This window comes from Dipodomys spectabilis, unplaced genomic scaffold (genome assembly GCF_019054845.1).
Source record: "Dipodomys spectabilis isolate Male_0828 unplaced genomic scaffold, ASM1905484v1 ptg000080l, whole genome shotgun sequence".
Lineage (NCBI taxonomy): Eukaryota > Metazoa > Chordata > Mammalia > Rodentia > Heteromyidae > Dipodomys > Dipodomys spectabilis.
The window spans coordinates 3,610,461-3,625,581 of NW_024870757.1; the positions used below are offsets into that span (position 1 = coordinate 3,610,461).

At 47.4% G+C, this 15,121-nt stretch overlaps 1 protein-coding gene across 1 annotated transcript; it reads left to right on the top strand.

Moving 5' to 3' along the window:
- The first annotated feature begins 449 nt into the window (after positions 1-449).
- Positions 450-5,555, top strand: LOC122110549 (zinc finger protein 416-like). The gene is made up of 4 exons (XM_042683129.1): positions 450-650; positions 2,880-3,009; positions 4,343-5,293; positions 5,542-5,555. Exons 1-4 carry the CDS (start codon positions 618-620, stop codon positions 5,544-5,546), a joined length of 1,119 nt encoding a protein of 372 aa, XP_042539063.1. The 5' UTR covers positions 450-617; the 3' UTR covers positions 5,547-5,555.
- Positions 5,556-15,121: the final 9,566 nt, after the last annotated feature.

Genomic DNA, 15,121 nt, shown 5'->3' on the forward strand with positions numbered 1-15,121 from the left:
GGGGTGACTCCACCGCAGCCAGCAATGGCGGCTTCATCTTCCTTTCCTCAACAGCTTTGTCTCCCGAGGCCTGGGTGCTGTCCCCCCAGCTCTTCAGCTCAAGGCCGGCGCTCTACTGCTGGAGCCACAGCGCCACTTCTTGTTTTCCGGTGGTGCATTGGCGATCAGCCTCCCGGTGTTTCCTGTCTGGGAAGGGGATGTGCAGGGCTAACGGAAACCCTCTAGGATGGAGCGGCAGGAGCCATATTCCAGAGTCCTGTGGGGTCGGCTTGGACTCCGCTCAGGTGAGGAGGAGGACACGGCCCACGGCCGCCGACCTGCGGGAACTACATTACTCAGAAAGCACTGCGCGCCGCCGGAAGCTGCGCAGCCAATGAGCAGTGGAGTGACACGCATTTTCCGGTTGGTAAAAGCCGGGTTGGGCGGGACTTCCTGCCGTCCGCGTTTGGCGCCGGTTTCCCGGCGGTTAGTCCGTGTTCGGGGTGTGGAGCCTGCGCGAGGTGACTGGAGCCGACGGGAGGGGTTGGCGGGCGTGGCGTCCGCTGGGACCCCAGCCGCAGTTCTGAGGGAGAAGACCCGGCGACGGCCACGACAGCCGCGCCTGGCCCGCGACTCCAATGGCGGCCGCCACCTCGAGGGACGCGGCTCAGGTGAGCGTCCCGCGGCCCCGGCCCTCCTTGCCGAGAGATCGAGGCCGGCCTGGGCTCTGTGAGCCGCTGGGATTCGGATCCCTGGGCCCGGCTGTCCGGGGAGCTCTGAGTGAAGTCTCAGCGTCAACGCCGAGGCCCGGCGTATAGCAAGGCCGCCCTGCGGCCCTTCCCGTGATCCGCCCTGCAGTCTGTCCTGTGGTCCGTCCTATGGCCCGCCCTGTGGTCCGTCCTGAGGCTTGGAGGGACCCCTGGGCCTGGAGGGGTCCGAAGGGCCTAGGAGGGACAGTGGGTGGGAATGCTTGGGATGGGAACAGTGTCTACAAAACACGCGGTGGGGGGCTGGGAAGGTGGCTCAGTGGTAGAGTGCTGACCTTGCATGCATGAGGCCCTAGGTTCGATTCCTCAGCACCACATAAGCAGAAAAAGCTGGAGTGATGCTGTGGCTCAAGTGGTAGAGCGCTCATCTTGAGTTGAAGAGCTCAGGGACAGATCCCAGGCCCAGAGTTCAGGCCCCAAGACCAACCGAAAAAAGAAAAAACAAAAACATGCGGTGGTTTCTGGCTATTTCTTAGCAGAAGTTGATATTCGTTATCATGACGATAGAAATAGGCCTCTGTGGGAAGTGGGGCCATCAGTTCACCTTCTGACTCCGTGGGTGAAAGGGAAAGGTGGCACCCCAAGGCTCTCTGGGGTTTTGGTGGTTGGGATTAGAAGCCCACCCACTGGGATGACAAAGTCACTAGTAGAAGAGCTTCCCATGGGTCGTCAAAAGCTTAGATTTTCTCCATCTTAAGAGTGTGAATGTGGGCTGGGAAGGTGGCTCAGTGGTAGAGCGCTTGCCTTGCATGCCTGAGGCCCTGGGTTCGATTCCTCATCACCACATAAGCAAAAAAAAAAAAGCCGGAAGTGGCGCTGTGGTAGAGCGCTGGCTTTGAGCTGAAGAGCTGAGGGACAGCTCCAGGGCCCAGAGTTCAGGCCCCACTACCGGACCCCCCCCCCCCCAAAAAAAAAAAAAAAAAGAGTTTGAATGTTCCAGAGACACATTAATGGAGACAGGAAGAGGGCAGCCCCATGGTAAAAGTCTGGAGATGGACAACAGGTAGTAGCTACAGGCTGCCCCTGGATGTATCTATGTCTGTACGGACTGTAATAAAGAAGGGGAGTCCTAGTCTTGGGATCATTGTGTTCTTAGCAGCCTTGAAAGGTGAGGGTGGCCATTTGGGGTTTACAGTGGGTATGGGGCCCATCACAATACCATTTGTTTGAGAGACATGGTCATACTGTAGGAGAGAAGATGGTCAGGTGGTTGCCAGTGTTTGCAAAGAAAGAAGAGAGTGAGATGGACCATGAGCTAGGGAGTGATGGATGTAGTATGAAAGTTTCCCCAGAATTTTCTTGGCAGCCTTGATGTGATTGCAAGGTTTCCGACTGGGAAAGTCCAGCGGTGGACCCACTGGCCTGTAGTGGCTGGCTGTTGTAGCATTGTTTGGAAGGAAGATTATCAGGTAAAAGGGTTGTGACTCTTGAGAGGTATCAGGTACACCATTAATGGGGAGCCCCAGTAGACGTTGGGAAGCACAGACAGTTATTATGGCAAATGTTGATGCAAGGAACACAGGCAAGTGGCCCCCACCTCAGTGTGTGGGTTGCTTGCAGCATGGACAGGCTGTGTTCTGTTTGCATACTGAGTGCTGAGAAGAGTAAGGAGGGAGGGCCTTCCTTAGCTCTGAGGATTGAAAATAGCTGCCAGTGTAAGAAGGGTTTGGTCCAAACTGTGTGTCCATCTAGAGAGAGCATTTGAAGTGGTCATCCTGTGGATTTCTTTTTGAAGTGGCCATCCTGTGGTCTTCCTTTTGAAGTGGTGGTCCTGTGGACTTCCTTTTGAAGTGGTGGTCCTGTGGACTTTTGTAACATGAAGGTGAAAAACGAACCCATATTTGGTTTTGTATAAGAGTACCACATGGAAGACCTGCGTACATTTGCAAGGAATGGATACAGCTCTACATGATAGCCACAGACCTTAGTTGGTATCTCCATGCTCACCTGCTGGTCAGTAGAGAGGAAAACATGAGAGCCCAAGCAGAGAGTGGACATTAGTAGCAGTGGGATCTGGAATCTTCTCTGAGCTGGCAAATGTGGCACCGAGGATGGATGTGAAGTGCTGAGTTTCATCAAATCACAGTCAGTACCTGCAAAATCTGATGATGGAATGTTCTGTTCCAACTGTAGCTGGTGTGTGGGACCTTCCAAGATGTGGTCATTTATTTCTCCCCTGAGGAATGGAAGTTCCTTAATGTGGCCCAGAGGCACCTGTACCTCAGTGTGATGTTGGAGACCTTTGCACTTAGAACCTCCGTAGGTAAGATCATCACATTCATCACTACCCTGGCCTCTTGGCTTCCTCTGTCTTCACAGGCAGCTTTTGCAGCTAGTCATTGGTTTCTGATACTTTGCCACTTCTTTTTGTCATGTGTGCTATGGTTGCTGTTGCTGAGTTGTGTGTACTGCCTGGAGCAGCTCTGGTGACACATCTTTAATTATCCCCTGCATGGACTGGGGAAGAAGATTCCTGACAGTCACCTCGATGGTTCCCCTCTTGACCTTCAGCCCGACTGGGTGACAGTTTACATGCATCACACCTCTGAGTCCAGTTCTACCCTTCTTACCTCTGATCTTTCTCACAGTGCTCGCGCTCTCTCTCTCTCTCTCTCTCTCTCTCTCTCTCTCTCTCTTGCTCTCTCTCGCTCTCTCTCTGTTTCAGCATTGTTGTGCCTGGCTGTCCTTCCAGGACAGCTATTTCCTTTCCTTCTGGCTCTTTTGTGCTGAGTGGCCCAGGACAGTGTGTAGGGCTCACGTGCTTTGTCTTTCTCTAGAGGAGAGGCTCATACTCCCTCCCAAGCTGCAAGAGCACTTAGGAAAAACCCTAGCTGCTTCATAGGATTGACATAAACACTTGGATATGCTAAGGGTAGTTCAGGGGAAGTGACATTTTGGCTGTTGTGTTACAGTACAGGAGACTGCCCTGTGTGCTAGTGATTTTAGTCCATTGCCCACTGGACAAACCCCATGAAAAGCACATTCTGTCACACCACAGGTGTCTCTCCACCCTTCCTGGGCCCCACCTTTCTTATCCATATACACCAATAGCTCCAATCTGCTGAGCTTTCTGGAATTTTCTCCAAAACTAAGGTGTTTTGCAGTATGCAAATATACAAAGAAATACCAATGTACATTCTAGTTGTTTTCCCCCACCTGGCCTCCAGCACTATGCTGCACTGTGTGTGCTTGTTTACCCACTGGTGGGTCTTGGAAGAAAATTGATTGTTGTGTTTGGGGGGTCTCGTGGTAGGTGAAAAAAAGAGTAGCATGAAGTAGTATTCCCGAAGTCTGCTGACAGATTGGAAGTTGTGCCTCTCCTCTTTATGCCAATCAGTCTTCGTCTCCCATGTTGCTGTAGTTTTCTGGATTTTCAGTCTTTAGAAGTACATCTTTGTGAAGCAGCCCCTTATGCAAATGGAACCCCACTTCCACATCAAGCCTGTCTGCCGTGCTGGGAGTGTGGCTTAGTGCCATAGTTCATGCCTCCCTTGTACAAGACCCTGGGTTTGATCCCAGCACCACAAAAGGCTTCTAGCTCTTTTCTTTCTCCCACTGTAGTCTATCTGCATTTCATCGTGCCTTTCTGATTTCAGGTTGTGGACACAGAGTAGGCGGTAAGGAGGTGCGTGGGCACAGTGGTTCTGTGGCAGGGGTGGCATTCTCGAGGACTCCAGCTACAGATGCTTCCAGCCTGAGGGCTCGTCCCTGTGGTGTCTGTGCTTCAATCTTGAAAGACATCTTGTGCCTGGCTGGTCTGAGTGTGCAGAAGTGGTCCCAGGGAGGGGCGTGTGCAAGCCTGTCCACACACCAGAGGCTTCTTGGTGCGGAGAAACCTTTTAAGGAGGACACTGATGGGACTGCACTGTCAAAAAGCTGTGAGTCTTTTGTGTCAGAGAAATACTTAACTACTTGTAGCAGCTTTTGGGAGAGTTTCCCATCTTTTTCTGAACTTCAGCCCCTCCTCACCATTCTTAACAGTGAGGAGACCAGCAGCTGTGACTCTGTGGAAGCACCAAATTATGCAGAAAATTACTACAAATTGTTTGTGTGCAGCAAAGCTCCCATCCACAAAAAGATGTCTATTTATAACCCAAGACCCTGCACAGGGAACAATCTCTCTGAACCTACCAAGAGTGAGCCATTGTGCCGCAAGGACCACTCACATGCACAGCCCCACAGAAGCCACATTAGAGGAAAACAGTATGAGTGTAAGGAATGTGGCAAGTCCTTTAAGGAAAGGAGATCCCTTACTGCACACCAGAGAAACCACACTGGAGAAAGGCCTTATGGGTGTAGCCAATGTGGGAAATCCTTTAAGCGTAAAAGCACCCTTACTGTGCACTTGAGGGACCACACTGGAGAAAGGCCTTATGTGTGTAGAGAGTGTGGGAAATCATTCAAGAGAAAAGCCACACTTACTGTACACCACAGAAGCCACACTGGAGAACGGCCTTATGAGTGTAGGGAATGTGGGAAATCATTTAAGGAAAAAGGTGTCCTTACTGTACATCAGAGAGTACACACTGGAGAAAGGCCTTATGTGTGTAATGTTTGTGGAAAATCCTTTAAGAAAAAAAGTGTCCTTACTGTGCATCTGAGAAACCATACTGGAGAAAGGCCTTATGAGTGTAAAGATTGTAGAAGATGCTTTAAGCAAAAAACTGGCCTTAACACACACCTGAGACGCTACAGTGGAGAAAAGCATTGCGTGTGCACAGGTCAGAAGTCAGTTATGGAAAAACGTCACCTTATTTTTCCTAAGAGAGAACACTCTACAGAAAGTTCTTATGAGTGTAGAGAATGTGGGAAGTCGTTTAAGAAAAAAACTACACTTACAGTACATCACAGAAGGCACACTGGAGAAAGTTCTTATGAGTGTAAAGAATGTGGGAAGTCATTTAAGGAAAAAAGTCACCTTACTTTTCCTAAAAGAGAAAGGCCTTATGGGTGTAGAGAATGTGGGGAAATCTTTGATCAGTTCAGTGACCTTAATGTGCACCTGAGTAGCCATAATGGAGAAAGGCCTTATGTATGTAGAGAATGTGGGAAATCATTTAAGCATAGAAGTTCCTTTAGTATACACAAGAGAGACCACACTGGAGAAAGACCTTGTGAGTGTAAAGATTGTGGAAAGTCATTTAAGCACAGAGATGCTTTCCGTTCACATGAGAGAGCACACATTGAAGAAAGGCCTTGTGAGTGTAGAGAATGTGGGAAATGCTTTAAGCGAAACAGTTCTCTTACTGCACACCAGAGAATTCACAGTGGAGAAAGGCCTCACGTGTGCACAGTATGTGGAAAAGCCTTTAAGGAAAAAAATTACCTTACTGTACATTTGAAAGGTCACACTGGAGAAAGACCTTTTGAGTGTAAAGATTGTGGAAAGTCATTTAAGCACAGAAGCAGCTTTAGTTCCCACAAGAGAGTACACACTGGAGAAAAGCCTTATGAGTGTAGAGAATGTGGGAAATGCTTTAAACAAAACAGTTCTCTTACTGCACACCAGAGAGATCATACTGGAGAAAGGCCTCATACATGCACAGTATGTGGAAACGCCTTTAAGGAAAAAAGTTGCCTTACTACACATTTGAGAGGTCACACTGGAGAAAGACCTTTTGAGTGTAAGGATTGTGGAAAGTCATTTAAGCACAGAAGCAGCTTTAGTTCACACAAGAGAGTACACACTGGAGAAAAGCCTTATGAGTGTAGAGAATGTGGAAAATGCTTTACTCAAAGCAGTTCTCTTACTGTACACAAGAGAATCCATTCAAGAAAGGCCTTATAAGTGTACAGTTGGTATGTATAAAAATAGAACAATGAAGCTAGGTGCTGGTGTCTCATGCCTAAAATCCTGGCTACTCAGGAGGCTGAGATCTGAGGACAGAGGTTCAAAGCCCACCCAGGCAGGAAAGTCCCTGAGACTCATCTCCAATTAATCACAGAAAAAGCCAGAAGTGGAGCTATGCCTCAAGTGGCAGAGTACTAGTCTTGAGCACAAAAGCTCAGGACAGTACCTATGCCCAGACTTTAAACCCCTGGATCGAAGGGGGAAAAAATACCAATAACAATGAACCCTGTGATAGGAAGTAGAAAAGGTGGAAGAGAGATACCAAGAGAAAAATAACTGGAGTAGATTGTGTACAAGAGAGGAAATTCACCCAATGTATATCTGATACAATAAAACTATGAAACACAACTGTCTAGAGTTGGGGGGGGAACACCATCTAAGACAAGATACCTGGAAAGGAGTCCCTTCAGACTATTCCCATAGGTGGCCCAGGGGCCATGTGCTAAAACCTAGCTCAGGAGGTGGATCAGAGGATTCCAAGAGGCCTCAGCCTACTGCACACTCAGGGTTCAGCTCCTCAGTCCTGCCCAAGTCTGTGTACCCCTGCTGACTTCCAAGAGCTGCTGTCCTCAGCACCAGTCATGGGTCCCTGTCCTCTTGTGGAGCCAGCTGGATGAAAGATAAGAAAATGCTGGAGTGGTCCAAGATTTTTACTAAGAAAGGAATTAGGAAGGAGGGATTTACAGCAGTGTGGCTAAGAGAAAGCCCCTGGAAAGACTCCTGGAAGAAGCCTCTTGGCCTTTGTTCCAGATGATTCAGATAGGGGCACCCACATCTGCCCAATGAATAGAGAAAACTACATTGCTCAGAAGGCACTGGGAGAAAGGTATGATGTGGAACCAATGATTGGTAAGGACACAGTCATTTCCAGTTCAAAATTATTAGGGTGGGTCAGGATTTCCAACAAGGCACTTGGCTCTGTGGCCTGTTCCTAGAAAACTACTCTAACTTTGACAGTTTGTGTCTGGGTAAAGATGACCTGAGCAGAAAGGCCCAGAGTTACAGGCAGTGTCCACACATTGTGTGGTCATGGACTTGCTAAATCCACAGTAATCCTAGGAAAGCCTCATGTGTAGAGGGTGTGGGAAATCATTGGCACTTGGAGGTGGATCTAGCTCCTGTGAGAAGAGTACAGGCTGGAGAAAGGTCTTTTGGGTGTATCGATTGTAGGAAATCCTTCATAGAAAAAAATGTATCTTACTGTATACCAGAAAAATCTCACTGGAGAATGACCTTATGGGTACACAGTATGTGAAAAACATTAAGTCAAAAAGTTACTATATACCAAGAGGACATACTGGAGAAAGACTTATGAATTAGAGAATGTGACATAATAAACACCTGGGATCCAGGCCATTTGAATGCAGACAGTGTGGGAAATCCTTTAAGGAAAACACATGCTCTTCCTGCACACCAGAAAGTCCACACTGGAGGGAGCCTCGTGAATACAAAGAATATGGGAAAGTCCTTTAAAGGTAGGCCTGCCTTTATATCAGAAAGGCCAACACTAGAGAAAGGCTTTATGAATGCAGAGATTGCAGGAAGTCATTTACAAGCATATTCTCTTATGATACACTAGTCCATACTGGAGAGCAGTCCATTCTCAGAAAGTGAAAAACCCTTTAACCAAAGATCTTGCCTTTAAAGATCTTTAACCAAAGACTACACAAGAGATTATGAACGTTGAAAATGTGGCAGAACCTTCAAGCAAATTCATTACCTTAGTGTACATGAGTCTATACTGTCTTAAGGTGTTAGGAGTGTGAAGAACGAGGAGGGACAATCTTTGTCACAAGAGGAGTATTCAGCACCTGAAATTTCACAAACCTGAGTGTGGACAGTGTGTGAGGGGTGCTTTTAGCTAAAATAGTGCCCTGTGACCCAGGAAACAGCTCACCCTTGTGGGGAAGACCACTAGAGAGACCACATGGACAGAGTACAGCCAATAGAAAGTCTTTTATTAGCTGGCCAGTGACTTCACTGGGGCTCAGGGACCCTTTCTCTCCCCCCCTCCACCCAGTGCAGTACCAAGCTTATTTTCAGGTCTGCTTTTATAGCAGAAAACCTACCTCCTTGTTTGCTCAGGAGTGGAGAGTCCCTAATGGTTCTTTCCTGCAGGTGCAAGCCAGGCAGGATGTTACAGAAGGTAAACAGTGCTGTAAGCAAGTATCATGACCTGTTTCTATGACTATCTCTATGATCGTTACCTAGAGACCGTAAAGGAAACAGTGGACAAGGGATACATATATCTTTAAACATCAAACCATAAGGAACTAGGTAGAGGTGCAGTCCTTTCTTTAAGATGGAGTCACAAAAGCAAATTGGAGTTACAGAAGCTCAGAAGTCTAAGATGTCTAAGATGGTGAGGTTTAACAAGATATATTACACCATGGAGAAAGGCCTTATGAATGCAGCAAATGTGGGAAATCTTTCACACAATGTTGGTTTTCCAAACCAAAAGGATTACACCATAGAAAAGCCCAGTGAAAGCTGCAGATGTGAAAAGAACCCTTCCAGCACAAAGTTCCTGGTTGGGAAGAACTTTCAGTCTGCACAGGATGTGATTTTTGTGCAGTATCTCTCTACTTGAGAACCGTAAGAATCTTGTCTGAAAGCCGGGTGCCCATGGCTCACACCTGTAATCCTAGCTTCTCAGGAGGCTGAGATCTGAGGATTGTGGTTCAAAGCCAGCCGGGCAGGAAAGTCCATGAGACTCTTATCTCCAATAAACTGCTAGAAAACCGGAAGTGATGCTGTAGCTCAAGTGGTAGAGCACCCACCTTGAGCTGAAGAGCACAAGGACAGCACCCAAGCCGAGTTCAAGCCCCACGACCGAAAAAAAAAAAATCTTGTCTGAATTTGAATTACCCACTTGCACATGTCCACTGAGTTAACAGGTGAAGTTTGCAGGAGCTGTCCTATACACTCTGGATTGTTCAGGGACCTCACCAGATGAACTCATGGCAGCACCCTTAGAGACATCATCCTCCACTGTCGCCTTGCCATGTGAAGAAAGGCTACCTGGCATACTGAGGCAAAGGCACATACATCTCCCCTTCTCTGGGAGAATCTGAAGCAACTAGAACCATTAGGGCAACTTTATTCTGTTAGCTGAATGATCATATCATGCTATGATACCTTTCTGGGCAGAGGAGCTCAGTTCTCGTCCAGATATGAGCTTGCATGAGACAGTTAGCTTTTTCATGGAAGTATGAGCTTGCATGAGACAGTTAGCTTTTTCATGGAAGTTGGTCTCACATGACACTTGTACTCCAAGTTCTAACTGGTCACTCTGCCTACATGGCTGTGGTGTGTGCAGTAATAAGAGGATTGTTTCAGCCAGTTTCATCTTATAACAGTGCTGGGTTACATTATGTACAATCAAGCACTATTAATATAAGGTAGTAATTTGCATATGGGGCCCCACTGACAAAAATATAATGGCAAAAGTAGTTTCTGTTCTGCTTATTGCCTGATGTGGATTGCTGCCCATGTCCTCCAAAAGAACAAGGAGAGCTTTCTCAGAAGAAGCAGGGAGAATGGCAAAGAGACAATATTGCTCATCATCCCAGGCCATAAATGCAAAACAACTCTTGAGATTCCATCTCACCTCAGTTAGATTGGCCAACATTTTGAATTTGAATGAGAATGTTGGGGGAAAAACCCTGTGGGAATGTAAACAATTACAACCTCTCTGGATAGCAGTCTAGAGGTTCCTAAAAGACTAAACAGACCTTCCCTACGACCCAGCCACACCACTCCTAGGCATCTACTCTGAGCATCGTGAGCCAGGATATGACAGGGACACCTGCATATCCATGTTCACTGCTGCACTATTCACAATAGCAAAGCTATGGAAACAGCCCAGATGCCCCACAATAGATGAATGGACCCACAAAATGTGGCCTATATACAATGGAATTTTACAAAGACATTAGAATAAAATAATGTCATTTGCAGGAAATGCATGGAACTAGAACAAATCATGTGAAGTGAGGTAAGTCAAGGTTAGAGAGACTAGTAGAGTATGTTCTCTCTGATATGTGGGAATTAGATGTAAAAGACCCTGCTAAATTATACCAGATTCTAGATATAGTGAGGCCAAAAGAGGATACTCTTTGGAAACAAAAAGGTGAAATGTCTGTGTCTCTTCATATTTATATAAAACATTTCAAAGTGAACTTCAAGACATAGAAACCAGATCTTTTAATTTTTATGTTTTAATGATTCTTTTGCTTATAGATGGGGTATTCAAGTGAGGGAGGGTACAGAACTCCAGGGAAAAGGGTGGAAAAGTGCAGCCGTGGAGCTCACTGGAAACTGGTGAGAGTGGGTAGAGATGGAGGGAAGGCTTTAAAAAACAGAAGACACTGTACTAAAGGAAACTTACCCATTACCTGATTCGTGTAATCGTAATCCCTCTGTACATCATCTTTATAATAACAATAAAGCAAATTATTTTTTAAAAAATAGAACACAGGACTTTCCAGGACTAATTTATGACCTAGAAGAATTAATGTCTTATGAGACCCGAGTTCACCTGAATGTTGGGTAGTATTTATGCCAGTCTGCAGCATCTCTGAATAGCGCGAGTTCACTTCCAGGTCCTGTTAAGAGAGAACACAGTTACTCTGCAGAACAAACCTTTGACACGTGGCTCTTTGGAGGACATTACAGATGTAAAACAGCCTAACCTGGGGATGCAGACATAGGAGTCAGGGTGGGATGCCTGATCCTGGATGCAGCCTCCAATCTTTGATTCTGTCATACTGTTGGCATCAAATATTCCATGGCAGGGCTGGGAAGGTGGCCCAGTGGTAGAGTGCTTGCCTTGCATGCATGAAGTCCTGGGTTCGATTCCTCAGTACCACAAATGCAGAAAAAGCCAGAAGTGGTGCTGTGGCTCAAGTGGTACTAACCTTGAGCAAAAGAAGCTCAGGGACAGCTCCCCAGGCCCTGAGTTCAAGCCCCAGGACTGGCCAAAAATAAAAAGACTGGTGACCAGTGCTCAAAGTGTGGCGAATCCTTCAAGCACGGGTCTGGTCTGATCAAACCCCGGAGAGAGGCCTTGTGCGTACAGGGAGTGAGGTGAGTCCTCTAACCAAAGTAGGTGCCTCAATGCACCAGAGCGTCCGCACGGGAGAACAGCTATGCAAGTAGAGAGTGTGGGCAATGCTTTAAAGGTAGAACTACCGTACTGTACACCAGGGAGCCCATGCTGGAGAAGAGCCTTACATGCAGGAAGAATGTGGAGCCACCACGGAGCAGAAAAACAGTATTCCCACCAGGAATTTCACAATGGGAAAAAGCTGTGACCATGGACGACAGCGTGGTAAGTGATTTAACCAAAGAACTCCCCTTGTCACAGGGCAGGGCTTGCCCCAGAGAAAGGCCCTGGGAGGACACCAGATGTGGGACATCTTTCACACCAAACGGATCACACTTTAGGAAGGTCAGAAGAAAGTAGCTAATGTGGGAAACCTCTCAGTCTGTGACCCAACCTTATTTAGGAGCTTAAAGTCCCTGCTTGGAAGAGCCTTAGACATGAAGGGAATGTGTGGTGTTGGGGTTCTTTTTTGTTGTTGGTTGTCATGGGTCTTGAACTCTGGGCCTGGGCGCCGTCCCTTAGCTCTTCAACTCAAGGGGAGTGCTCTACCACTTGAGCCATAGCACCACTTCCAGTTTTCTGGTGGCTCATTGGAGATAAGAGTCTCATGGACTTTCCTGCTCAGTATGGCTTTGAACTGTGATCAGCAGATCTCAACCTCCTGAATAGCTAGGATTACAAGTGTAAGCCACCAGTGCCTGGCATAGGAATGAAGTTTTGCTCAGTATGTCCATACCTGAAAACCTCAGGCAGCTTTCTGCACACATACATATGTTCAGTGCTTCAGATTTCCCTTGAATTTACACATGAGGTAAGGGAAACAGGAGTGGCTCTGTGCATGCTGGGTTTTGCCTGGCCATTGCTGCCAAAGTGAAATCATTGTCACACTATTTTAGAGCCATTGTCTCCTCTGCCACCATGCACTAGCCAAGGCATGTGCCAGTGAGCCTCTCTTCCCTGAATGAAATCTTGAGTAGGCACTTAGACAACTTCATTCTGTTTGTTGAGTTGAGCACTCACTGATGGGACACCATCACACTAACAGGACACTGTCACACTGACGGGACACTGTCACATTGATGGGATGCCGTCACACTGCTGGGACGCCGTCACTATGGCGGGATGCTGTCACACTGACGGGATGCCATCACTAATGGGACACTGTCACACTGACAACACACTGATGGGATGCTGTCACACTAACAGGACACACTGACAGGACGCCATCACACTGACAGGACACTGTCACACTGATGAATTTGGTGACACTTCACCCTGTGGCTTGCAAGGAAGGCATGGCCTCTTCCTGGAGTCATTGGGAGTAATTGATTTTTCTAGCCTCCAAGTCACTGGCTGATAATGGTCTGCCTCATATTTCTCTGATCCCTCCTCTAATAAAGACATTTTGATGTAACCTTTCATCTTGCTTCTTGTGACTATTTGGTTGCTTATATGGAATTAGGCTCTGGTTATATGAATGATGAACTCTTAGGGGACCCCCCCCCAATTATATGTGCCTCAGTAGGAAGAGTATAATGGTAAAGAATAGTTCCTGTTCCAGTTTTCACCTTGTTGCATTGCTCCCCAAGACCTCCAAAGAAAGGAATTCAGAATATCATAATGACTTTACAAACTGTACGTGTTAGAAATATCTATCTTAGTGAACCTCCATATTAATACTCAGTCTTTTCTGTATTCTTTGTATTCGGGGGTTGGGGGGAGAGGGGAAGAATAATTGGCAGATGGATCTGAAACTTGGAAGCATCTCCACTCTAGAACAAATCACGTGAAGTGAGGTAAGCCAAGCTCAGAGAGACAAACAGTGCACATTCTCTGATATGCAGAAAATAGACCTAGAGTACACTGGGATATGATATACAGGATTATAAATACAGTGAGACCAAAAGAGAATATTCTTTCAGGAGAGAATCACAAAGGCACAATGCCTAAGTGCCTCTTCATATTTATATAAAATAATACACCTACTGAAATAAACTCCAAGATATGGAAACAAGAGACCTCTTTTGTTGATGATTCTGTCTTTACCTTGTGTATGGTGTATTCAAGTATACATCTTTGGAAGGTTTGCGGGGAGGGTACACAACTCAAGTGGAAAGGGTGAAAAGGTGCAGCCGTGGGTGGAGCTCACTGGACAGTGATGAAATTGAACTGCACAACTCATGGGTGGAGAGGGAGGGAGAGCCTGGGACGGAATGAGGGACAGGAGACGCTGTATGAAAGGAAATGAAGTCATTGTAATCCCTTTGTACGTCCCCTCTGTAATAACAAATTATATATTTTATTTTTATTTTATTTTGTCGGCCGTGGGGCTTGAACTCGGCCTGGGCTCTGTCCCTCAGCTCTTCAGCTCAAGGCGAGTGCTCTACCACTTGAGCTACAGCGCCACTTCCGGTTTTCTGGTGGTTTATTGGAGATAGGAGTCTCACAGTCTTTCTTGCCCGGGCTGGCTTTGAACCGCCATCCTCAGATCTCAGCCTCCTGAGTAGCTGGGATTACAGGCGTGAGCCACCAGCGCCCGGCACAAATTATATTTTTAAAAGAGCATCTCCACAAGGGGAAGAAAAAAATTGCAAAGCTTAGAAAGTATGAATGACCAAAAAGGAAATGTACCAGTCAAAAAGTGGGGAAGGGAACTGCAGATTCTTTTCAAGTGAAGATTCAAGTACAAACAAAAATACATTTCTTAAAATGTCATCCTGCCGCGCGCTGGTGGCTCAGGCCTGTCACCCTAGCTACTCAAGAGGCTGAGACTGGAGGCTGGCGGTTCAAAGCCAGCCCGGGCAGGAAGTCCGTGAGACTCATCTCCAACACCGAAGTGACGCTGTGGCTCAAGTGGTAGAGCACTGGCCTTGGGCTAAAGGGCTGAGGACAGCGCCAGGGCCCAGAGTTCAAGCCCCACAACCCGACCCACCCCACCCCCCAAAAGACATCCTGAGCATCAGAGAAAAGCATTGAGAGCCCTCTCACCCCGGCCAGGTGATGATCATGAAGTCTTACTGGTGAGAATGGGAGCAAGGGTACAGGGAAAGTAAACAATAACACTGCCATGTAATCTAGCCACCACTTTGTGTTGGCAACAACAGACTTCCCGCAGACTCAGCCGTAAACCAGGCTGGAAGATGCTGCGCGCGCACTCGCGCACAACAGATGCTGTAGGCCTTTGCCCAGTTCCCCAAGTGGAGCCCTCCAGTCTTTCCAGGTCCAACCCACTGGCCTCCGCCTGGGACTTCAGGAACTACCTTACCCAGAAAGCCCTGTTCTCGTAGAATGACGCGAGGCCAGTCAGCGTTTGAGCAGGCTCATTCACCCTTTGCAGCATGACGTTGGGGCGGGACTTCCGGCAGCGCGTGTTTGGCTGTTCAACGTGCGGCTCTGTGGGGGGTGGGATCGAGGTTT

Bases quoted from the DNA above. Each gene is read 5' to 3' on its own strand.
- LOC122110549 (XM_042683129.1), top strand. From the start codon at position 618: ATGGCGGCCGCCACCTCGAGGGACGCGGCTCAG. The intron at 651-2,879 runs GTGAGCGTCCCG...TTCCAACTGTAG, and splicing joins CCTCGAGGGACGCGGCTCAG to CTGGTGTGTGGGACCTTCCA. The intron at 3,010-4,342 runs GTAAGATCATCA...TTCTGATTTCAG, and splicing joins TGCACTTAGAACCTCCGTAG to GTTGTGGACACAGAGTAGGC.